We start from the raw sequence: 26535 nt of genomic DNA, 5'->3' as shown, positions 1-26535 counted from the left end.
ACACACACACACACACACACACACACACACACACACACACACACACACACTCACTCTCTGCTCAAGCCACAATGACACATCCCAAGTGTTTCAGCTTTTCTTGTGACAATAATAAAACCTAGGGCCAGGAAAAAAAGGAGAATGACCATCAAAAGACACGTGGAGTGGCAAATCCTCCCTTCAAAAACCATCCTTTCATTTATATTTTCCTCTCCTTCCTCTTCACTTATTATTCCCACAGCTACTGCTCCTTCGCTTAGACCAGTGGAGGGCCTCCAATTAAGATGTGTTATCTTCCTTGTTTGTGTTTTGCTGTTATTTCAGTCTCCCTCTAGAGAGATGCAGGCACTGAAGCAGTGTTGTTAGGCCAAAGTTTTTGGCCCAGATGTTGAAGGTCAGAGGGATTTGTTTGAATTATTTCCAGCTTGAGTGCACCATCACTCCAGGCACTCAGTGTTAAGACAGCTGGAGCCCTTTGTGCCAATGGGAAAATGGCCCGTTGATTATTTTGCATGTCAAACTCTGTTTACTCTGGAGCTAAAGGGTAATTACGTTGACTTTGTTAGCAACTATCAGCTGATTACAGGGTATTGCCATGACGACATTAATGCTGGCAAGACTGCGAGAGTGTTGGTTCAAATGTTCAAATGTACTTCTGGAAGTTTTAAAAAATCACAAGTGAAGAAGTGTTCTTTATGAAATAAATGAAGTCATTTGATTCAAAGAAATCTGTGAAAGAAGAGGATTTTCTTTGGAAACAAATACAGTTTCCTCCGCTAACTGACTAGTCTCACAAAATGTTATTTTAGAATGAACTGCCATATTAAACCACTTGTGAAGATAGTAAATTCATACATAAAAACAGTGTGGTTTCTTTGTTTTTTGACATTTGACACTACTATATCCAACATCCTAAACATGTTACATATGGAGCAATGTAATTATATGACCCTACCTCTGAAGTCTGTTATGGCCTTCAGCCCTAGCACAAATACTGTGTCCTTACAGCTTATGGCATACCGTACATTATCTGTATCCAGCTAGGGTAATGAATCAGTCATGTTCATTCCAACATACGTAACAGGTCCTCAGCGGTTCCTATGCAGCTGTGATACTTTAGTTTTGAGTACAAGGGCTGTCCCCGACTAACGATTTACATAGTCGAATCAGAATTGTCAAGTCTTGCCTAAAGTCGACCCATCGTGCGGGGGGACGCTTTAATCTTGAGAAGCTGCAGAGCTGCAGTTTCTATTCATTCAACTTACACTGTAAATTTCCAGCTAAACTGATGCTTATTGATGACCCTTTTCTCTCTCTCTCTCTCTCTCTCTCTCTCTCGCCTGCTGTTCACCAGTCTTGTGCAGAGTGTAGCGTACTCCACCTATTGAAGCATCGAATCTTTGACTATTCGGGGTCAGCCCTATTTGAGTCCATAACTCAGTAAAGAGAAATACAGCAATGTAACTATGAAATAATAATAAATAAAAATAATACATCTGGCAAATATTTTGTGACTGGCTTGATGTGTTAGGAAGGGAGATACCACACTCCACACAATTCAGTATAAAATAACTGCAAGGAAGACAGACTTCTTAGTTTTAATGAGTCATTGCCCATTTTTATAGAATTATAGAATTTAAAAAATGTATTTTCTGAACATTTCATTCAGTATAAGTTCATATTCATTGCTGGTTGTTCTCCTTGCAAACTCTATAGGCCTAATTATAACAAAGTGTTCCCACTTTTTCACACCTGACTGCATCACTACTGTTACACCACAATGAATTACGGCAAGTTTAAGGCTTATCGCTGCTGCTGAGGTGCTCCTGACGGACAGCAGACATTTTTAGTAAAGGTCACCCTGACAGCCCAGCTCACGGCCTGATGAAGAACATGAACATGGCACGTGACCGACTACACGAACTGTTGACTCTCAAGGGCCAGGCGGAGTATTCCTTACACCATTAAGTGGCCACTTGATTTCCAGGGAAACCTAGAGAAATGAGGAAATCAGGCCAAACTGGCTGTTTGAAAAGAGGAGGTCATAGCACCTGCCACCTGTATGTGTTCTCCTCCGTTTAAGAAAGATAAAATTAAACCACATGAAGACAGTTTTAGTGCCTCTCAGACATAGAGTGTGAATTGATCTGGCTGGTCTATGTTCCACAGCTAGTAGCTGTGCCAAAATGATCTCTGCCAAATAGAAACAACGAGAAATACTGATGATGGTAACCTGACACAGTAAATGTGAAGTCAGTTGGGTTTGACACTGTGGTTGATTGTCTCCTACAACCTGACCCAGATCTACTGTATGGGTAGAGAGGGGCTCTCTGTGATTGAGGTTTATTACAAAAATGAAGTGTCATTATGATTGTCTGTTTTATATGTAAGTTTGATGACTGGCCAGGTAATGATTGGAAGCACACGTCTTCATTTTAGCTGATGCTTTTATCCAAAGCGACTTACAATTGCTATATAGGTCAGAGGTCACACACCTCTGGAGCACCTAGAGGTTAGTGTCTTGATGTCTCACAGTGGATTCCAACCTGGGTCTCTCACACCACACATGCCGTGTCATATCCGCTGCTCTATCACCACCCAGTACACTGTGTAGATTGGCTACTGAAAAAGGTGGGTGGGTAATTGAGCAGGTGGATTACACCGTACTGATTCAAGATCAATTTTTGTAAGAACAAGTTGAGATTAAAACGGTGAATTCAGTTTGTAACGGACCCATGGTCAGCTGGCTTGTATCTGCGAGTGTAACGTTAGTGTTTGTGGAAATGGAAGCGTTGGCAAACGGAAGCCCAGCGCTGCCAAGAGAAAGAAGAAATAGGATAAGGAAGAGAAAGAGAAAGAAGCAGCTGCAATAAAAAAAAAATATGCCGCTAATAAGTAGGTTTTTCAAAAAAAGCTAGAAATGAATAGCAGGATATCGAGCTTACTTAGCCGGTGTTAGCTTGGAAGCACCGTCTACTCTACCAGCTAACGTTATGCTCAGTCTCAGTAACGTTAAGTTAACTGTAACGTTAGCTAACTTTAGGAAAGAAACGGAAAAGACATCAGCAAACAGAACGAGGTAACTCCATCTCGAGCCCATCGACAGTGGCAGGTACCATCATCTGCACTATAGGGATGGATTACAGAGAGCGTCTCAAAGGGATTTCAGCCTTTCAGAATCTGGCGGCTAAGTTAACTATCCAGCATCACGGAGGGGGAAGCCGTCAGAAAGACACTCTATTATTATATTGTTATTATTAACGTTATAGAGTCTCCGTCCACCAAAAAATATATTGCTTTAACGTTAAGTTACTTGTTGCTAGCTGGACACGATTGGCTAACGTTATTTTGCTAAGAAAAAGACAAGAACATTAGAACTTCTAAAGGTGAGAGATAAGTTACTATGTGAATTAAGTAACTTAACCTAACTGTTAGGCTAACGTTAGTATATAATCTGATTGTGGGACCAGATAAGGATGTTTTTGCTGAGTTTATATGTTGTTTGCATAACATGTGCATTGCATCATTATGGTGTGATGGTGCTGTAAACCTGTGTGGGAGTTAGTTTGTCAGTGCAGTAACGTTATATGTTGGCTTTTGGAGTGTGAGAAGTTGCCCAACTCACTTAGTGACTGTTCTTTTGCAAACTGCGCTCAGCAGTGTTGTGTTATGAGGTTGTATCAGTCATGTTTCCGAATTAACGTTACTAGTGTGCTTTCTGCTTGGGGGATTTTCAGTGAACACTATTTTGCCATAGTATTGAGCCGTGCACTGTCTTGGGATGATTGAATTCATTGTATCGTTGTATTGTGTTTTGTGAGTGAGATGGCAGTACTTGGTTTATTGAACTGGACAGGTATACTTGCTGCCTGCTCAGCTGGACTAGTCATCAACTTTTCACCAATATGTGTGTGATTTGACATGCCAGCTTGGCTGGAAGTTCAAATGGCCTAATTAAGGTGGGCCTTAGCATCATTTGTGTTTCTATGCTTGTTGGTGCAGTCTGTCTGGTGGGGGGAAGGTTCTATAAGGTGCCTGTGGTTTGCTGGATGTCAATAGCTTTGTTATCGAAAGTGTCGGTGTTAGGGATTGGAGGAGGGCCCTTCGGAGCTTCAGTGCCCAGCGGCCCCTGGGGGTACTGATCCAGCCTGGCCTACAATTTTAATCAGCTGGACTAGCTCAGACAAGGTTCAAAATCAATGTTTTACTCAAGTAAGGGGAATCATTCGTCTTCAGCACTCATTTGTCTCCTCTGCCTTAAATACCCAGAAGCAATTGGCTGTCTTTCCTCACATCAGACACTGGCCTGTAATCAGCGGTCACCCCTTTCCCTTTCCTGTCGCTTCTTGTCCTTTCATATTCTGTTTTGTCTTGTCTTTTCCTTTCCTTCCTTTCTCTTCTCCTACACAACCTCCTTCATGCTTAGGTATAAGTTGTCTTTTCTGTCTGTCTTTGCTTTTTGGTGAGTTTGGAGTCACTTTTCCCCACATATTTAAACACATCGGTGCCAGTAGCCTCTTGGCTTTAATGATTTGCATGATTTGGTTTTCTCCGCCGTAGACTATTGCAGATGTATTTCATGAAGGCCCCTGCTGATCTCACAGAAAGGGTCCTGCAGATGGAGAGACAGACAGTCCTGTAATTTTTCCTCTGTGTGCTGAATGATAATGATTTTGACCCTGGCCTTGGGTTAGCCTCGTTTAGCTTAGCGACAGTCATCACTGAGCTCCTGACAGAAGGCCCTTATATGCTTTTAACCCCCCCCCCCAGCTCAGGATTTACAGGCAGATTCCCAAACCCCCTACTGACACACAACTGAATGTACAGTACAAATGTTCATACGCACAAATGGACAGTATGGACACTCAACTAAACTAGACTTTGAGCTTGATCCAGAGCACTTAGAAATTAAACAATATGTCTGTTGCCTGATTTTTATAGTGGTTATGTACATGCAAATAGAAATACTTAGATACAAAATGGTGGACAAAATAAGAGGAGTGATGGAAAGTATAATAAATTTTAGTGCAACAACACCGCAGTAAGTACTGTCTCAGAAATGATCAAGAGTTGAATCGGCAACTCATGTGGTCCCACCAAAAATGTTAATTGTGTTGAAATTTTTAACCACTGTACATACTTAAAATATAACCATAACTATATGAATATAGTAGAAATATGATGATTGTAATAGTACTGATTACAAGATATATATAATGATAAAGTACTATAAACGCAACATTGAGCACCACAAAAACATAATAAACCCCACATTTTACAGAAGGACTATTAGATAAGAAATACCATGTACAGTTCACATGGTTACAATAAACAGTTAAAGGTCCTGTAATGACTTGTGTTATGTAGTTATGTGTTTATGATCTCTTTGTGTTAAAGGATAATAATAATAAGGCTAAATATGAGTGTGGTGGTATAAGAGCTCGTAGCCGTTTGTTCTGAGTGCTTTCCGTGTCGTGACCTGAATACCTCACCGTTGAAGCCCGGCCAGCAGCTCATTAACATTCCAATACAGCTCTAATCACCACTGCAACGTGTGTGTGTGTGTGTGTGTGTGTGTGTGTGTGTGACAGAGCATGCACGTGTGGCTCAGCAAGTGAGGACACGGTGAAAGTGTGTGATGAAGTGCCTGCCCCAGGTGGTCACAGCCACAGTTCCCTTCTGCATATCAAAACTATTTGTGCAACTTTTGCACAGCTGAAATTCATTTTACTCACAAGTTTTATTGATCAAGTCATAGAACACAACATGAACACTGGTGAGAGGTGAAAGCAGCACAGGGGGAATGAACAATGCAAACAGAATGTGTCAAAAATGCTTGCTTCAAGTCAGGTGGAAACTTTTTGTGCGAACACTTGGGTCACTCTAATAAATCTCGTTGCTGTTTATTGAATTCTAACAAATAACCACTCCTTTGTCTCTCTCTCTCTCTCTCTCCAGAACGACTGTACAACTCCAATGGACGTGACTTGAGACGGGCACTGTTCTCTCTAAAGCAAATTTTTCAGGTAACACACACATATGTCACATGCAATTACTGTCAGTTTGTTGTTGCAGAATACAGATGGTTATTGTGGCCACTGTGCGCTTCCATGATGACAGGGATCTCCATCAACGTGGCATTTCTCTCCCTGTGTGTGTGTGTGTGTGTGTATGTGTGTGTGTGTATCTGTGTTTACATTTGTGTTTGTGTGAATCTTTATTTTAAGATGAGAGGAGTCAACCACCTAAAATACCAAAGGCTTTTTCTGGAGAACACACACACGCACAGGCAGAATACTCATATATAGTAACACATAGTTCAGTAAACAAAACCAGTGAGAACTTTGACTGCATCATTTAAGTGCTATTGTAAGTATCATGATTACAATATGCACACACTTTAATGGGCCAAAATAAATGTGAGCATGTGACCCGAGCGTGGAAGTCACACGTCAGTACCTGATGGCAAATGCAGTGGCATTTTAGCAACAGCTGAATGAAAACATCTCCTCGTCATTCAACTGCTGCTTCTTTTTCATATGAAAACCTCGAACGAACACAGGAAGACGTCAGAACTTGGTGCACTAGAAGGCAGCATTACTTTGCATTTGGTCAGATAACTATCTTAAAGTGCTTTCATCATCTTCTTATTTTTGTTTTTGATATTTGAGATAAAGGATGATGTGTTGAAAGCAACAAATTTCGAAACACATGGTTGTTGACCTGTAGAGTGTGTATGGGTGGAGCAACAGCTGTCCTGAACAGGAGGGGGGGTTATAAGTTTATGATGCACTGTCAACTTTAATTCTAATTCTGCACATTACTGACACCATGTGGTAACAAAAGAGAAGGTTGAGAGAGGGATTTTGTGTGGTTAGTCAGTGTAGACTGTATTGTAATTTATTGTGCGCTTTCTTTCTCTCTCTGTTTTACTTCAGGATGACAAAGATCTGGTCCACGAGTTTGTGATGGCTGAAGGTCTGACGTGTCTCATCAAGGTGGGAGCAGAAGCTGACCAGAATTACCAGAACTACATATTAAGAGGTATAGTCTCTCTCACTCTCTGATGACCATAAACAGATGCAGTATTTCAAGTATGAATACTGACATTGATGTACAGTATGGTTAGAACATTGTTATGGGGGGAAAAAAAACAAAAAAACCAAAACAGCAGATTTTAAATTAAAACCAATGAATACACATTATTTTATAGTAATTCTAATAGAAATACAAAAACTCAACATATGAATAAACGGAAAAAGGAATCTGAGGCCTGATGTACATCCAGGTCAGTCAGTTTTCCTCACATCGTGGCAGTCAAGTTTTGTACAAGGCAGCGAAGATAAAGGACCAAAATGCAGACCACCAGGTAGGCAGGAAGAGTTAAATGATTTTAAGGGTAATATGTACAACATGACTTGGGAAAAGGGGGCTGATACATACTTTATACTGACAGGGTGAGTGGAGAATGAGACACTGGCGAGCAGGTGGATGTGGGAGTCAGGTGACTGGGACAGGTTAGAAAGTCACAAACTGCGACAACAAAACTATCTTGAATTTGTCCCAGTACAATCTTTATTCTTTCATTATCTGAGCAGTTATAAAAATTTGGGTGTTTATTTGTGCTCTGCACTTCAGTGGGCTTTTTAGAATGAATTTAGGATGTTTGAACAACAACACATGCAAACAGCAATGATAATGCATTAAAAGTTAACAGTTACATTGATATATAATATGACAAAAGCATTAAAAATAGTAAATCATGATGTGATCATAACAATATGAGATACAGTATAGCAACACTAATGAACATGTATACAAATTATCGCACACACACATAGACACATACACACACACACTTTAATATTTACAAAAGCAGTAAATGCACTTCCCCAGAGAGGTCCAGAGCTTTTCACACTCAAACACACACACACACACTGCCATTCCTTTGCAGTCTTTTTCATACTTTCCACATCAAACATGTGTCAGGGATAATCATTTCATGGGTAGCATAGTTACGGAGTGTTTTGGTTGCTATTAATTGCCTAATGACTCGCTATTTACGGCCATTTGATAAATGTTACAGGGGCAGCTCTGAGCAGCTGGTGCAGCTGACAGAAGATCGTCCCGAACAAATCTTCTCTTGCAGACGTCCAACCTGTGAAAACACTGTAGCGAGGGCCATTTACAGCTCTTTATTTATATAATAATAATAATAATAATCAGGTGTAACAACCAAGCTGGCATGTGTGACTGTAGGCTATGCGGACATAATCGTTCAAATATGCATTCGTTGGTTGAAATGGGTGTGTGCGTACATGCAGCAGCTGGTGTTCAACAAATCTGACAGAAACACAGTGCTGATGTTTTGATACAATAAGTGATCAGAAAGTGGTTATTGTAAAATATTTAGATTCAGCAAATATGAAACATCGTGTAAGCGTGGACAAAGCAAATGTTTTTGAAAGCCCCTACGGCGACAGACAATGAGACACTTACATGAACTACAGCCATCAGAATGCCGTAAGGTCGAATAGAGCTCTCCACGATCTGTTTCTCCTCCTTGGCAGATGCTCCTCTCTCAACAGGAATGAGCCAGTAGTCTGATCGTCGTCTGTTTTCAGGATTGATTCGATTTTGCAGGATCACTTTGTAAGTCTTCCCTGTCGTCTTAGAGGCGAAGGTCTTGGCATAGTCCTCTCTCTCAGCAACATGTATGTCTGGGGTTGAGTAGATTCCTCTTCCATATTCAGCTCAATCTCCTGCTGTGTAATGACTCCTGATGATGCCTTTGGCTCCTTTTAAGCCTGTTCCATGGTATGAAACAGGCCATTCTCCGGGTACAGAGTGACTCCTTCATCCTTTGGTGCCCAACCAGGTGTCTCCATCTGGATATTTGCCTTTGACCTTTAAGGCCATATGGTACCAACCTTTTGGGCACTCATGAAGCTCATCGTCTCTTAGAAAACTCAGCCGAGTCAGAGAGATTAGTGAAGTCGTAGTCGTACTTTGGATGAAAAATTGTTTCTCACGAATGAAAAACTCCTTCACATAAGCCTGTTGTTTCCTGATGACGGTGTTGAAAAAGAATCAATGGACAAAACGTCTACTGTTTTCTTATGTCTGTGATCATAAAGTTGTAGGCTTTCTCCAAAACGTGAAGATATGACTATGTCTAAATACATAATTAAAGAAGATGAAGTTGACTTCTGTCTCTGCTTCACGCTGTGTGTGAGCTAAGTTCACTCTTTCCAGCTTTGATATAAATCAAGACATGAAACCTACAGCAGACAAAGCTTTTACAAGCAACTCAGAGTGCATCCAAGATGTTTTCTTAGTGTTAAGAGTCAATAACAGGAAACTTGGCTGTAAATCAATCAGTCAGTTTCAACATCTCAGAAATAAAACACTGGAGGAAAAAGAATTTACAGCTCTTTATTTTTATTCAGTCAGTAATCAACAATTAACAATCATGTATTTCAGGTGTGACAAACAAACTGAAGTGAATAAAGTTCAGTGAAAAATAAGTGACTACAGAGTTGAAAGCTTCAGAGCACTGATACCTTCACACAAAAAAATCATTAGACATTGATTTTTTTTCTTAACCACAAGATTCCATAGATATTTGCTAATCACAGCTGGGAATGCTTATAGACCCTGAAAACTTGGTTTCAAATAAGTATTTTTCCATAACAATAAACTCCTAAGAAACAATTAAACAAATGTAAGGAAACAAAGCACCCTTATTTACTATTTGTAAAGAGATTAACACTCAAGAACTCAATTAATCTTCGTCATCAGAACTGTGTTGCTGATTGACAGGTAACGTTTTTCCCCATCAGCCCTGCCTAGAGAGAAGAGCAAAAATAAAACTCAAATACAGAAATCTCTTGTGTAAAATAACACAAATTTGACAAGAATTCCTTCAATAAGATTACAGAGTCGACTATGTGATGAATCAGATTCTTTACTTCGTGCAGCACGTAGAGGAGACCACTAGATGGTGTCTTTTTTCTCATCGTTCAAACTTGCTCCTTCCCACAATTGCTCTAGTTTGTGATACAAAATTGTTTGTAAATGTAGGACAGATATCACTGTGAAGACAGTATGCTAACAGACACAGGAAACACGCCTAGAATAAATCTCTTGAAAGGCCCCTGACTATTAGACACTTGCTCTGGCTCTACTTAAACAGTGCTTGGACTGCAGTAAATAATGAGTGAAGAATACCACCAACTGAACCAGCATCATCATCATTGGTGTCATCGTCATTTATTTCCTTAATCAGAATGCCGTAAGGTCGAATAGAACTCTCCACGATCTGTTTCTCCTTCTTGGCAGATGCTGTTTCATCAACAGGAATGAGCCAGTAGTCTGATCGTTGGCAAATCTTTCTCATTTCAGGATTGATTCGATTTTGCAGGATCACTTTGTAACTTTTCCCTGTTGTCTTAGATTTGAAGGTCTTGGCGTACACTTCTCTCTCAGCGACTTGTATGTCTGGGGTTGAGTAGATTCCTCTTCCATATAATTTTCCGGATCCTGCTTTGTAGTGACTCCTGATGATGCCTTTGGCTCCATCCACGCTTGTTCCGTGGTAGGAAACAGGCCATTCTCCGGGTACAGAGTGACTTCTCCACCCGTCTGGGCCCAACCAGGTGTCTCCATCTGGATATTTACCTTTGACCTTTAAGGCCATGCGGTACCAACCTTTTGGACGCTCATAAAGCTCATCTCCTCTCTTACACTCGGCCGAGTCAGAGAGATTAGTGAAGTCGTAGTCGTACTTTGGATCAAAAAATTCTTCCTCGTCGATGAAAAGTACCTGCATATGAGTCCTTTGTTTCCCGATGATGGTGTTGAGATGAAAGTCATCAACAGACAAAATATCTGCTGTACTCCCACATCTTGTCTTGTCATAGGGTTTAATGATATGTCCGAGAAGTGAAGATAAAACTTCAGCTTTCAAATTCAAGTCCAGATACATGGCTGAAGAGGATGAGAGCAAAGATGTTGTTTCCTTCTCTTGTTTGCGATGTGTGTGAGCTGAGCTTTCTCTCTTCACAGGAACTTGTATCTAACATAAAGTAAACTTAGATATGATAATTCCCTTTCACTTTCATTTTGACTCCTGGCTTGAATCTAAAGTGGTACTTTGACAGAGAACAACACATGACAACCACGACCTCTTTTACAGTCTCCCCCCTGTTTGAATGACTTTCACAAATGTTGCTTTACTAACATTAAAGTGGAAAATGTAAATGAAATTGGATTTAAGAGTGGATTTCTTAGTATTATATGAGTGCTGTATCACAAAGGTTGCCATACCATCAACAACAAGAACATTTCCTGTAAATCTAGGAGTGAGTTAAGATGCAAAGGTTGCTTTTATTATACTGAGTTTAAAGTTTATTCAGCGACAGGTAAACCATATCAACTACTGTACATATACAACTAATAACGTGCCTCTTTCTGTGATAGAACATAAAGTGGAAAACAAAACCACTTGGTATTGTCATAGGGTTTAATGATTTGTTCTTGAAGTTTAGACATATGGTTACATGGTTAAGGAGCATGAGAGCAAAGTTGTTTTTTCCTTCTTTTGTCTCACGAATGAAAAACTCCTTCACATAAGTCTGTTGTTTCCTGATGACGGTGTTGAAAAAGAATCAACGGACAAAACGTCTACTGTTTTCCTACGTCTGTGATCATAAAGTTGTAGGCTTTCTCCAAAAAGTGAAGATATGACTTAAATTTTCAAATTTGAATCTAAATAAGTTGAGAGTGCATACAAGATGTTTTCTTAGTGTTAAGAGTCAATAACAGGAAACGTGGCTGTAAATCAACAAGGAAGTGAAGTGAAACTGCAAATGCTGCTTCTATAAATACTGAGATCAACTCTTATTCAGAGAGGAGAAACCATATTTTATCTAATGTACATATAAAAATAATTAAATGACTCTTTCTGTGGTAGAAAACATGGTGGAAAACAATACCACTGAGGTTTGCTCTTTTGTCTAAAAATTATGGGCCAAGAATTTACTTTCTCAAATGCTGTTTCAAATCATAATTTTGTACACAGACTCAGAGAGGTTTCCATTTTCTTCACTCCAAACTTATCAAACCGTTTGTATTATAAGGACTTTATTTTTTGTTTCTACCAGTTGCACAAGACAGCTGTGTGGTCTGTGACAGTTAAACAGTCAGTTTCAACATCTCAGCAATAAAACACTGGAGGGAAAATAATTTACAGCTCTTTATTTTTATTCAGTCAGTAATCAACAATTAACAATCATGTATTTCAGGTGTGACAAACAAACTGAAGTGAATAAAGTTTAGTGAAAAATAAGTGACTACAGAGTTGAAAGCTTCAGAGCACTGATACCTTCACACAAAAAAATCATTAGACATTGATTTCGTTTCTTAACCACAAGATTCCATAGATATTTGCTAATCACAGCTGGGAATGCTTATAGACCCTGAAAACTTGGTTTCAAATAAGTATTTTTCCATAACAATAAACTCCTAAGAAACAATTAAGCAAATGTAAGGAAACAAAGAACCCTTATTTATTATTTGTAAAGAGATTAACAGTCAAGAACTCAATTAATCTTCCTCATCAGAACTGTGTTGCTGATTGACAGGTAACGTTTTTCCCCATCAGCCCTGCCTAGAGAGAAGAGCAAAAATAAAACTCAAATACAGAAATCTCTTGTGTAAAATAACACAAATTTGACAAGAATTCCTTCAATAAGATTACAGAGTCGACTATGTGATGAATCTGATTCTTTACTTCGTGCAGCACGTAGAGGAGACCACTAGATGGTGTCTTTTTTCTCATCGTTCGAACTTGCTCCTTCCCACAATTGCTCTAGTTTGTGATACAAAATTGTTTGTAAATGTAGGACAGATATCACTGTGAAGACAGTATGCTAACAGACACAGGAAACACGCCTAGAATAAATCTCTTGAAAGGCCCCTGACCATTAGACACTTGCTCTGGCTCTACTTAAACAGTGCTTGGACTGCAGTAAATAATGAGTGAAGAATACCACCAATTCCTTAATCAGAATGCCGTAAGGTCGAATAGAGCTCTCCACAATCTGTTTTTCCTTCTCGGCAGATGCTGTTTCGTCAACAGGAATGAGCCAGTAGCCTGATCGTTGGCAAATCTTTCTCATTTCAGGATTGATTTGATTTTGCAGGATCACTTTGTAACTTTTCCCTGTTGTCTTAGATGTGAAGGTCTTGGCGTACTCTTCTCTCTCAGCGACATGTATGTCTGGGGTTGAGTAGATTCCTCTTCCATATAATTTTCCGGATCCTGCTTTGTAGTGACCCGTGATGATGCCTTTGGCTCCATCCACGCTTGTTCCGTGGTAGGAAACAGGCCATTCTCCGGGTACAGAGTGACTTCTCCACCCGTCTGGTCCCAACCAGGTGTCTCCATCTGGATATTTACCTTTGACCTTTAAGGCCATGCGGTACCAACCGTTTGGACGCTCATAAAGCTCATCTCCTCTCTTACACTCGGCCGAGTCAGAGAGATTAGTGAAGTCGTAGTCGTACTTTGGATCAAAAAATTCTTCCCCGTCAATGAAAAGTACCTGCATATGAGTCCTTTGTTTCCCGATGATGGTGTTGAGATGAAAGTCATCAACAGACAAAATATCTGCTGTACTCCAACATCTTGTCTTGTCATAGGGTTTAATGGTTTGTCCGAGAAGTGTAGACAAAACTTCAGCTTTCAAATTCAAGTCCAGATACATGGTTGAAAAAGGATGAGAGCAAAGATGTTGTTTCGTTCTCTTGTTTGCGATGTGTGTGAGCTGAGCTTTCTCTCTTCACAGGAACTTATATCTAACATAATGTAAGCTTAGATAAGATAATTCCCTTTCACTTTTTTCTGACTCCTGGCTTGAATCTAAAGTGGTGCTTTGACAGAGAACAACACATGACAACCACGACCTCTTTTACAGTCTCCCCTCTGTTTGAATGACTTTCACAAATGTTGCTTTACTAACATTAAAGTGGAAAATGTAAATGAAATTGGATTTAAGAGTGGATTTCTTAGTATTATATGAGTGCTGTATCACAAAGGTTGCCATACCATCAACAACAGGAACATTTCCTGTAAATCTAGGAGTGAGTTAAGATGCAAAGGTTGCTTTTATTATACTGAGTTTAAAGTTTATTCAGCGAAAGGTAAACCATATCAACTACTGTACATATACAACTAATAACGTGCCTCTTTCTGTGATAGAACATAAAGTGGAAAACAAAACCACTTGGTCTTGTCATAGGGTTTAATGATTTGTTCATGAAGTTTAGACATATGGTTGAGGAGCATGAGAGCAAAGATGTTGTTTCCTTCTCTTGCTCGTGTCGTGTGTGCTTGCTTGCCTGCTACTGAAGTCTTTTCTTGTGGTGAAAGTATAAGACTTGTTTTTAATAGTCACCTCAATCCCTTATTTGGATGTTACACAATCTGTACTGTTGCTTTCATGTACAACAATATCAATTAAAAAAGGAATATAAAGGTAATGAAGACAGGATTTTTGGATTAAAGAGCAGCAGACCACGATCCACCCGGCCCAAACAACAGGACCAGGCGCCACGGCGGGTGCAGTGATCACTCAGAGGAGAGGAAAGAGAGCCAGGAGTGGAGCCATGCTGGCCCAGCTTGGGCTTACTTCTGCTCCTAAAGAGTCGGTCTGGACGAAATGGGACTCATATTGACCAGACAATGGAATACAGAGACTGTTATGCCCATATCGTTACAGAGACCTGCCCCATCAACATCCCGGATCAAGCATTCGGCAGGTGGTCCATGTTCCGAGCTGTCAGCGCAAGACTCCGGCAAGATGAGAGGATGTGGACCCTGTGTTTTACGTCGATGATGCTTGGTGCACAAACGCAGTCAAGATGGACTCTGTTTCTCAAATTTCAGACTGTTTATTGTCAAGATGAAACTTTCCTATTATCATCTGGTTGCTGCTGTTTTTGCATTCATCCCAAAATACACTGGAATGTTTGGAGTCTATAGCTGTATGTATATATGTACATAAATAACTATATTGTTGTATTGAATTTGTTACCATATTTTAATGTGGTTAATAAGTGTTAATATGGTGAAGAGCTTATTATAGGCTATTTTGTGTGTGTAGCATGAAGGAACCACAAATTTCGTTACATTATGCGGCCTTGTGCTATATAATGACTAATCAGCCTTGTACCTTGTAGAAACCTTCATGTTCTTCCCAGTAGTCAAGGCTGTCGAGCCAAACGCGCCAAGGGAGTGGCGCCTCAATTTTGTTATTTTCATCTAGATGACCTGTGACCTGCACTCTCCAACACCCTTGTTGACGTGCAGCTGTCATTGACAAATACCTTAAGAGTCACACATTTATTTATAGATCAGTACAGATTGATTTACTGACTTTCACATTAACTTGAATTTTTTTAATACTATATTAAATAATAATATTACAGTCATTATTTATGATGAATACAAATTGTAGCACAGACATTAAACGCTGAAATTAAGCAACAGAGCGTTAGATACGTTCTTTCATTCTGATTAAACACTGTTACAAGCATATGTCGTTAAAATAATGAATAATGTCATCATTAGTGATGTGCGATACCACTTAATTCCTATCCGATCCAATACCAAGTCATACCTCTCCATCTGGATATTTACCTTTGACCTTTAAGGCCATGCGGTACCAACCTTTTGGACGCTCATAAAGCTCATCTCCTCTCTTATACTCGGCCGAGTCAGAGAGATTAGTGAAGTCGTAGTCGTACTTTGGATCAAAAAATTCTTCCTCGTCGATGAAAAGTACCTGCATATGAGTCCTTTGTTTCCCAATAGTGGTGTTGAGATGAAAGTCATCAACAGACAAAATATCTGCTGTACTCCAACATCTTGTCTTGTCATGGGCTTTAATGATATGTCCAAGAAGTGAAGACAAAACTTCAGCTTTCAAATTCAAGTCCAGATACATGGTTGAAGGGGATAGGAGTTACTCTCCCCTCCACTTGTAACAGGAACTAATATTCAACTTGAGATTTGTCTTTCACTTTCATTTTTAAAGTTTGGATGTAATACGAACCGCCTTCTGCTTTGACGTACAGCAGCAGCACGGACAGACAGGCACACAAAAGCAAAGTTTGATGCTTTTTTATTTACAATAATGTTTGCATTTAAATATAGGTTTAACCTAGACCACTATGCTTAAGAGGCCTCAATAACATTTAATCATGACAAAAATGTAGAAGTTCAGTAATGGGTTCCAAACAAAAGGTGTATAAGATATGAGTACAAAATGAAAGGTAATGGAGGGGTAAAGAGAATACCAGGAGAATTAATTGATTATTGAGGCCAATGCTCAGTGGCAGTATAATACTGGCCTCACCACACAAGCTGTCTCACATTTAGATTTCTATACTGGGGAGGACTGTTTCATGAGGCTAATTTGAACTAAATGGAAACTGGGTGGATTACGGAAGTCTTACGTGGAGTTGAAACCTTTTTAATGTTAATGAAAAGTTCCTTCACATCAGCCTTTTGATTTTCAATCACAGTGTTGGGATGGAATTCATCAACTCTTGTCATACATCATCTCTTAGTGCTTCTGAAGATAAAGGTTCAATTTGAGTCCAAGTTTGATGTAAGTGAGGAGGCTATGAGCAAGGTTGCACTCTGCCTCTCTTGCTCATGTTGCCTGTGAGTTGTCTTTACTTGTCACAGAAACAGCATATGGTGGAATGAGAAAAGATTTGATATTCACTTTCACTTTGACTCGTGGCTTGGGTGTAATGCGATCTGCTCTGTGCTTTGACGTACAGCAGCAGATGATAAGCAACAGGGGCCATCATTTGAAAAAGGAGTACATGTAAATAAAGTAATGTGCTCCTCTGTAATGGTTGCTACCTGATAATGAAAAACTATGGATATTTTAGATTATTTATTTAGATCCTTTAGTTACGTAAAAGTAGCAATACCCACAAGCAAAAAAAGAAAATCCATTACAGGTTAAAGGCTTCCTTTTATTGTTTTTTTTAAAGAACTGTTATAAGCATAAAGCACTCAAGTATTTAAAGTGTATATAATATATGATAACTTTTTATTACTTTTTCATTTAACACATAAATAGGGTACAACATATTTGATAAACTGATCATATTTTGTATGTAAATTCTTCTGCAAAGTAACTGGTGACTTTAGCGGTCAGATACATTAGTAAAAAATATGTTTTCCTCTAAAATGTGCAGAAGTAGAATTATAAAGTATACCATAAAATGGAAATACTCAAGTAAAGTGCCAGGACTAAAAAACTGTACTCTTGAATAAATACACTTTATTCAATTCAATAGACGGGATTACTTTCCTTTACTCAGTAATGATCAGTAATGATTACTGATCATTCAAAACAGCTTAGAGTTTAAATAAAACATAAATACTGGGTTATTAAGAACAGTTACAGTGTCGCAGTTACTAAGTTAATACTTTTTAGGAAAGGAAAAACACATGTCAACTTCTTTAGAGAAGTAGTGGAAGAAACAGCACCACTAAGGCTTGAAAACGAGTGTTTCCAAATAATTTCCACTTTATTTTTTGTTTCTGTCTTTCATAAGGATCCAAAGCATAAGCAACGACCCCTTAATCCCCTCTGGCTGTATCTCTAACTTTTAGTTTCTTTCTCTCCCCCCTGTCTCAGCTCTGGGGCAGATCATGCTGTATGTAGACGGGATGAACGGTGTCATCGGGCACGCTGAGACAATCCAGTGGCTGTACACTCTTGTTGGCTCAAAGGTATAGCTGAGGTTACATACGAAAACAATACACACAAACTGCAACCAGCTCTGAGCTAGCCATTCATTGTAATGTTTTAGCTTTTTATACCCTGAAACACACACACACAAACACATCTGCTACTGATTGTAAACTGTGTCCTGGCCTGAGGGCGGTGTCTTTTATAGGTTTTGTGGTATTTTCTTTTTTAAAGCTACACATCTGCTTTGCCCCAACAGTATCAGCCTTGATTCCAGTTCATAATTGCATTGTGTCTATTATTTATTTTGTTTTTATTTTTAAAATTTCATCAATTAATTTTATTTTAAATATCAATCTATCTCCCCGCGACCCTGTACACAGGATAAGCGGTTGACGATGGATGGATGGATGGATCAATCTATCTCCCATTAACATTGTCAGGGACTTACTGTACATCTACACAGTGCCCTCTAGACAAAAAAAGCACACAGAACATGGACTGTAATGTACATGGTTTGAGTACGGGAACCCGTAGTTAGGAAACAGAGAAAACATATTATTCACAGATATACACATATGCACAAATCGATAATAACAAAGTTTATATAAAGTCTACAATATAAAATATAATATATGCATTGTTTGTATTGTTTCTTGTCTCTGTGTGAGTTTATAACTTTGCACCTCCATCCTCTAGTTTCGTCTGGTGGTGAAAACAGCTTTGAAGCTGTTGCTGGTGTTTGTGGAGTACTCAGAGTCCAACACCCCTCTGCTGATAGAAGCCATCACCTCCGTGGACACCAAGAGAGGTATAAATGACTAAACACGCCACCAGCTGATGAGGAACGTGTTCTCATTCATCACTCTGTTAGACTGTGCTATTTACTTGCCCCGTTTGATACAAAAGGACGGTGGTTGGGTAGAGATTGAAAAAGTAATTCATGTTTTTATTTGCAATGTGCTGATTTCCAGGCTGCAAGCCGTGGTCCAACACTATGGAGATCTTGCATGAGAAGGATGGAGTGGACACAGAGCTGCTGGTCTATGCCATGACCCTCATCAATAAGGTGTCCATGTCTGTAGTGTCTATATACTGAATGTTTATATAGTTTGTATTAGTAATTCTTTATCATACTTAAAACCATGCCTTTCCTCATTCCTTGTTTATTACATGTTTTAAATGAATGTTTTGTCATTGTATGCAACATTTTTAAGCAGGTGTGTCAGGTCACACTACTTTAGGTTTTAATTGAGCCGTTTCAAGGATTCTCCAGCCCAACCGAAATGAAATGACATTGCAATATGCAATATTGCATTTTTATCCTCAGTTACACCTTGATGTCTCCTCATCTGTCTCCTTTTCTTTTTGCAGACGCTTGCAGCACTGCCTGACCAGGATTCATTCTACGATATGGTGGACGGTCTGGAGGAACAAGGCATGGAGACAGTGTCCCAAAGGCACCTGGGGCGGAAAGGCACTGATCTGGACTTGGTTGAGCAGCTCAACATCTATGAGGTTTGAGACACACAAAGTCATAAAGTCATAGGAAGATATTGCAAGCTGATATTTACCTTTCATTAAAGATCAGATTTCAGCCAGTAAATGCTGCTCACATCCAATGAATATGGATCCACACAGTGTTTATTGTACAATTTCTTAATACTAAAATTTCTGTGCGAAGCACCTGTTTCAACTTCCACTTCACACCCAAAATTACTTTCCTCCCTAGATGACCTTACGGCATGAAGACGGCGATGACAACAGCCAGCCTCCACCAACAGGACGCCAGGACCGCCGACGCGTCAGCCTCGGGGACGGGGACAAAAAGCGTGGTCTGGAGAGGAGGCGGAGCCGCAGGGCCTCTCTTGGGCGGTCCGGTCACGCCTCGCCCTGCAGCCCCGCGTCCCCACAGAGAGCCGGCTTCCAGCCTTTCAGTGGGCAGAGAGCTGAGGACATAAGTGAGAGGTGAGAGAAGGGAAAGCAGAGGGAGAAAAGGGGTTGTTTTTCAGCAGGTATAAAGAAGGATTGTGCCATATATTTATTTATTTCGTCACTTTTGAGCTGCACATGTGTTAACTTAGCTCAAGAGAGAAGTTCTCACTGTCTTATACCAACGTTTTCTGCTTCAGAACACTGTCAGGTCTCCTTCCATCCATGTAAGTTCAAAGGTCTCTCAGGAAAAGGCCAGCTCCTGACCTCTGTGGCCCTCTGCCCTCTGTTTTACTGCTGCTGCTCCTCACTTACATGCTGTAACAATTAGTGTGTGTCATCTCACATAAAGCACTCTGGGTTGATTTTTTGATTCTGCAATGAAACACTGTTTCAGACCTAAGAGAAATAAAAGAGTCCTCAGCAGGTGCACAAGCCTCCAGGGTTTGCTTGTAATTCTAACAGAAGCGTACACATTATTAAACCAGCACAAAAAGGGGAATTTGGAGGCGGCTGTAGCTGTTTACCTCAATTAAATCTTTCCTCTCTACATCCATTGTAGTTCTTTCACTCCCTTTATGAGCCTCCTCCCTTCATCTCTTTACTCTGTCAGTGTGTAGCGTGACCGAAGCAGATGAATTATGTCCCATGCCTCAGCTAGTGTTAAAGTGGTGTTTGTGTGTACGAGTGTGCACACCAGCACACATTTGTATCTTGAAACAGAAGTGAAAATGTGCATAATTGTGTGAGAATCCATTTGGTTTATTGAATGAAGTGATGGGTGAAAGTTGTTCATGTCAGAGGCGTGAACCTGGCAGCAACCGCCAACTGGACTGGAACAAGGCTCCTCTGGGTTCACTAGACAAAACAGTTTAGTGACTGATTTCAAGTCAGTTATTAAGCCGTGGCATATTCTCCTTCCTTCCCCTCTATATTTTGTTTTTGTGTGCATGTAAAACAACCTAACTGGACACATGGAGTGTGTAGTGTCTAGTGAGAAATATTCACCCCCCCTTTCTTACTTAAGTTCTGTGTTTTCTCCTGTCTTAAGCTTTTTGTTTTGTTTGTTGGTCACTACTAAACATTATTTCCACACATCAGTCTCATCAATCTCTTCTAACCCTGCAACTCTTTATTTCTTCAAAACTGTGGTGATTTGTATTTGCATGCTATTCTTATGTATCGCATCATGTCTCCCACAATCCTTCCCTTAAATGTTCCACCCATCATTTCACCCTCCCACCCCACCCCCTCACCCCCTCCACAGAGAGGAGGAATGTGAGGATGGGATAGAGGAGGAGGAGGAGGAGGAGGAGGAGGAGGGGGAGGAGGAGGAGGAGGAGGAGGATGAGGAGGAAGAAGAGGAGACTCCAGTGACTGAGTCTGATTCGGATGAGCAAGAGGGGGCTGATACAGTGTCTAAACAAACCACCCCCAGGTATTTTAGGACATGGTGAAAACGTGAAAATGAAATGTCTTGTGGTTTATACAGTATATCTAGAGGATGTGAAGCCACTAAGCTATTTTAATGTGTCATCTGTCACTGTTTTCTGTTGTATATCTGGTTGGTTTGATCTCCTTGTGGTCTCTACTTGGTAGTTATTAGTATCATTACCATCTGTAGCTCTTAACACCTGATTAAGTAAAGCTACAGGGGGTACGTATGGTTCTACTTCTCTTACTTTTGCCCACTAAATCGTTCATCCATTTATTCCTGTCAATCCATTCCTCTGTTCCTAGCCCGACTAGACATCTTCAATCCGTAGTTCACCGAACAACCGTCCAGTCCATCACCATCACTTCCAGAAAGGAGAATATAAAAGAGGAGGAGCAGAGGAATCAGACTGAACCACTTCCAGCACCCACCCTCCACTGCCCCTCTACCCGCACCTCCTCTCCTCCCATCTCCTCCCCTCTCAGCCCCCCAGCCCAAACCTCCCTTCTGGCCTCGCTGCTGGCCAGGAAAAAGTCCATTGTCACCGTCCCGGCTACCAGGGAGGTCAGCCCGCCATCACGCTGCAGCTCCCGTCCCTCTCCTGACCGGCTCCCCTACCTGCCCCACTCGCCCTTTCACCTCTTCTCCTACGACCTCAATGAGGAGCCGTCACCACCGTCACTGGCCAAACCAAGTGAAGAGTCACCCAAAACGACGTCTCCCAGGTCAGACGGACTACAGAACTCAATCTCCCATGAGCTCAAGAAGCACAGAAAGCTTTCCTTGCATCTCTTCGACGTTGCACTTTCTTTTTCACTTTCCACTTCTGTTTCCAGCTTTTATCCTCACACCAGCTTGGATCTTTCTGCATCAATTTCGTTATTCATCACCAGTTCTTTTCACTTCTTAGACTGCACGGCTTCTCACCTTCAGTCTCTCAACGCTCTTAATATCACCTTTTGTTCCTTCACATCTCTTATCTTAGTTCTGTCAGTGCGTTGATAGTCCTCCACTTGTTTGCAAACTTCACTTTGCTTCACTTTTCCCTTTCTTTTCAAGAACAGTACAAGAACAGTAGTGTTTTCACAGATGCCTTTGTCAGCTCTTCACCTGTGTATCTGTATAGTCACTTCTTGCTTCATAGTTTGATAATTTATGTAGAACTTTGCATTTCCTCATCCTTACTTTCTCCATTCACTGCTTTCTGTCCATATTGAGTGTTTCTGATTTTTCTCTTGATGGATGGGACTGTATTTTCATGTGACGTATACCTCACCTTTACATAGGTTGTCGTGATAATGTTATATTCAGCTGCAACGATTTACAGCTCTGCATATTCAAGCAGAGACTGAGCTCTGTGAAGTCACCTATAATTAACTGGAATCAGAAGCCAATATGTTTAAAATATGCCAATATGCTTAATTGACACTTTTGCTTTGATGAGTCCTTTGAAATATATTGAAATTTCACCGTGTTATTTTGCATGTGTTACTAAAACCTAAAATAACATACTTGTATTCTAAAAAGAAACTTGTTACCTGCTAACACTGGCTAAATGACAAGCATTCCTGTTATGTAACAAGGTGTCACATTAGTTTCTTGCCATGATGAGTTAGTCAGTGGGTAGTCGTGTAACCGGGTGAGTGTAGAGGCCACTCACTATTTCCCACTTTTTCACCCCTTCTCTACACCCAGGAATGTCATGTCCTACTCCTCTCTGAGCACCCCAAGTACGCCCACAGGCTCCAGGTGAGAGGACATGTGCTTCAAAACATCCTTAAAATACTAACTCGTGTAATGCTAACACGTTCACATATGTGTACATGTTAACGTGTATTCACATTAACAAACACGCAGATGTGTAACAAGTATGGACTGTGTGCAACCCCACGGTGCATTTATAGTGATGAGATACTGAAGTGAATGTGAGCACTCTGGTTCCCTAGTTACTTAGCTGCTTTCCTCCTTAGAGAATACAGTCATTTCACATAATTTATGATGTTTATATGCATACTTACACATACAGAAGCTCCATATATGCAGGGAGCACATTTTGTGTTATGATAATGAACAGATTTAGCTCTATATGTTGTCATATTGCATCACAGTAATGCAGCAGATTAAAATAGAGCAAAGACAGATTTAAAACAGTGATGCATTCATTATGGAACATCATGAATATATAAGAAGAAAATATCGTGGAATAAACGTTTATTATCGCACTATGCTGAAGGAGAGAACTTATTTTTTTTCTCTCTCTCTCTCTCTCTCTCTCTCTCTCTCTCTCTCTCTCTCTCTCTCTCTCTCCATCAGGCCGGCTTTGGGAGGTCTCCTGTCCTCTTCATACCGACAACACCAGGAGTCTCTGGCAGCCGAGCGAGAGCGCCGCCGTGTGGAGAGAGAGGAGAGACTGCAGAGGATAGAGAGAGAGGAGAGGAACAAGCACAGGTGCGGCATCACAGGCTTTGTTTTTGAAAACAGTTTGGGATAAAAGTGGTCAAGTGGTCAGTGGTCAACTTAGGTTTTTGTACAAATTAAACTAATGAGGCAAGAATTTGTGACAGCTGGTTGCAGTCTTTATGCTAAGCTAAGCTAACCGCTGGCTGGCTGTTGAAAATGTGAGAGTGTTTGGGCGCTTAATGAGTAGCAAATAATATAGTATAGTAATATAGTATGCAAAAAAGTGCAACAATATTGATGAAAATATGTGGATTTAATATATTTTTTAAAAGACTAATTATACAGTTATGATTTTACCATAGAAAACATCTGAGAAAGAATAAGGAATCATGAGTTGAACCAGTACCTTAACTGCACGTGTGCATGATGTGTAAACATGTCATATTCACACTGGAAGGTCTACAGAAGACCATACTGGTGTAAGCTATGATTGTTATGTTTTAAAATTCTCTGTTTATGTTTCTCTCACAGTCGCGGCTATGTGGATAAAATGGAAGAGGCCAGACTTGCGCGGGAGGAGAGGTAAGTGTGTGCACTAAATCAAAACAACAAACACACTCACATTACAGCTGTTATGTGAATATGTTTCAACCTGTGATTTGGGAATCTCGGTAATAGTGTAATTGTTTTCAGGTTAAAAAGATGCCCTAGGCTGGGGGATACTGAACTAATTTTCTGAGCTCCGTCTGCCTGTTTTCTCCTTTCTTAAGGAGCTATAATCAAAGGTTTGATTGTTTTGGCTGCATGCTGTGAGAAAAGCAGGCAGGATTCATCAGGCTTTTCACACTGAATGCACATAAACAGACACAATTTGGACTCATGCACATGTACGTTTAAACACAAAGAAGAATTTTAATGAGGCCTATAAATGTATGTTTGTGTGCAAATGGAAATCACAGGAAGCAACAGATTTACTCAAGAGGGTATGTGAGTGCACGATCAGATTCGGGGACCAAATCCAATGACCATCACAATATTTCAATATATTCTTGTTTTTCTCTTCTCTATTAACAGTCTATGCACTGTGTAAGTAAGTAAGCATATTTCACAGAGCAAGGTCACAAAGTGCTTTACAAGAGTAAAATCATTAGAAATAAGACCATAAAAGCAGTAATGAAACAACAATAACAACACCATAAAGATATTTAAAAAAACGAATCAAGCAATAAAAAATAAGCAATAACAGACCTTATAAACACACAAGATTACAAACACTAGACAGCACGAGGCAAGAAAAAAGCCAGTGTGGATAAAAGAGTCTTCAGTTGCTAAAGGCGTCAACAGATACTTCACTACTTGTCTTAAGGAAGTGTGGTCCACAGTGTCGGGCCACCACTTCAAAGGCACCTTTTGTTTTCAGTCGAGCGACCAGAAAGCCCTTTTGGAAAATCTAAGTGACCTTACTGGTGATATAAGGATTGAGCAGGTCAGATATTTACACAGGTGGCTGACCATGCAGGGCTCTATATGTAAAAAAAACAAGAAGCTAAAAGTTAATCCTGAACCTGATTGGAAGATAGGATGGGTGTGATTTGAGTTGACCTGGTAGACCTGGTCATCAGCCTTCCAGCAGCTGGACCATTTGTTGATGGCCCAATGATGGCTTGGAAAAGTAAATAGTTGATATAAAAGAGTTATAAAAGAGAAATATCATCTCTACCTCTACCTGTTGTAATGCAACAGGCCTGTATTTCTTAAATGGAAGAAACATATACAGGCCTAATGATTTGATATGATGGTCAAAGTACATAGCCTGATCGAATTTAATGCCAAGATTTCTGATATTAGACTGTACGTACAAGAGAAAGGGATCCAGGATACTGAGCAACCATGGAAGCTGGAGCAACAATAAGGACCTCAGCCTTATCTGTGTTGAGCTGTAAGAAGTAGACCATCCAGTCCTTAATGGCAGACAATTGTGCAGAGCAGTAAGTTTGTCAGTCAAGCTTAAAAGAGACAGCTGCATATCATCAGCATAACATTGATAAGAGATATCTTTAAATAACATGACCTAAGAGAAGCACATATAAATGCTCTGTGCTTCGTATGCTCCTTATTTGTATAGTGCCTTTCTAGTCTTGAAAGAAAATAATATAGAGCCCAAGACCGAACCCTGAGGCACACCACATGAAAAGCATCTGTTTCTGACCTGTAGGAACCAAGCGCCACTGAAAAACTGTGCCAAGTGCTGTCGTTTTTCCTGTAGGCTCAGACCTCTTCCACCCTCAATTTAAAGCACTTAGAATAGCAGACAGTGTCAGAGAGTCAGAGCAAAAAGAACTAGAGGAAGACAGAGCAAAAGAAAGGCAAAGTAAGAGCAGCTGGATTGAACAACAAGACAGACAGAGGTGGACAGAAAGCCAGAGAGGGAGATGAGCTGCTGAGTGAGCATGAGAGAGATGTTTCAACAAGAGAGGCTGATGTATGTATGGTGCATTTGGGTGTCACGGTCATCAGGAAAACATGAGTTTTTACCCCGGCTCATCTGTCACAGCACTGAAACACCTGGTCAAAAAGAATTTGCAGGAATAAGGATGGGGCCTAATGACGGCCAAAAGAGTCCAAATAATATTGTTAATGGTGCGCATACTAGAGTTGGACTGAAACAGGATTTCTGATGCATGTAGCAAATATTTTGTGGTTTGTTAAAGCCTCAGTTCTACTATGTGTTGCTAATTGCTTAGTTGCTAGTTGCAAAAGGCAAATTAGCAAGTTTTAGCTGGTGAATGTTAGCACTATCATTGAGAAAATGTTAGTATGCTGATGTTTTAGCTAGTAGCATTTAGCTCATAGCACCACTGTACCAAAGCATTGCCTCACAGAGCTGCTAGCCTATTGGTCTTCTTCCTACATACTAAATCTGTCATGGCAGTCCATGTTATATTATCATTATCCATGGTATCAATCAGTCCTAACTTTTAATGGCAA

At 40.2% G+C, this 26535-nt stretch overlaps 1 protein-coding gene across 1 annotated transcript in view; it reads left to right on the top strand.

The window, feature by feature from the left end:
- Positions 1-26535, top strand: part of fhod3a (formin homology 2 domain containing 3a) — a 69337-nt gene that overhangs the window by 29969 nt on the left and 12833 nt on the right. The window contains exons 4-14 of the mRNA XM_046059318.1: positions 5959-6026; positions 6939-7044; positions 17727-17821; positions 18480-18591; positions 18755-18849; positions 19155-19298; positions 19513-19748; positions 21453-21872; positions 22843-22896; positions 23461-23595; positions 24079-24129. Coding sequence (XP_045915274.1) covers positions 5959-6026; positions 6939-7044; positions 17727-17821; positions 18480-18591; positions 18755-18849; positions 19155-19298; positions 19513-19748; positions 21453-21872; positions 22843-22896; positions 23461-23595; positions 24079-24129 — 1516 coding nt within the window. The remainder of the gene's footprint in view (positions 1-5958; positions 6027-6938; positions 7045-17726; positions 17822-18479; positions 18592-18754; positions 18850-19154; positions 19299-19512; positions 19749-21452; positions 21873-22842; positions 22897-23460; positions 23596-24078; positions 24130-26535) is intronic.

Source organism: Micropterus dolomieu, linkage group LG09 (genome assembly GCF_021292245.1).
Source record: "Micropterus dolomieu isolate WLL.071019.BEF.003 ecotype Adirondacks linkage group LG09, ASM2129224v1, whole genome shotgun sequence".
In the NCBI taxonomy this organism is placed as follows: domain Eukaryota; kingdom Metazoa; phylum Chordata; class Actinopteri; order Centrarchiformes; family Centrarchidae; genus Micropterus; species Micropterus dolomieu.
This window is presented reverse-complemented; position numbering and strand designations above follow the sequence as displayed.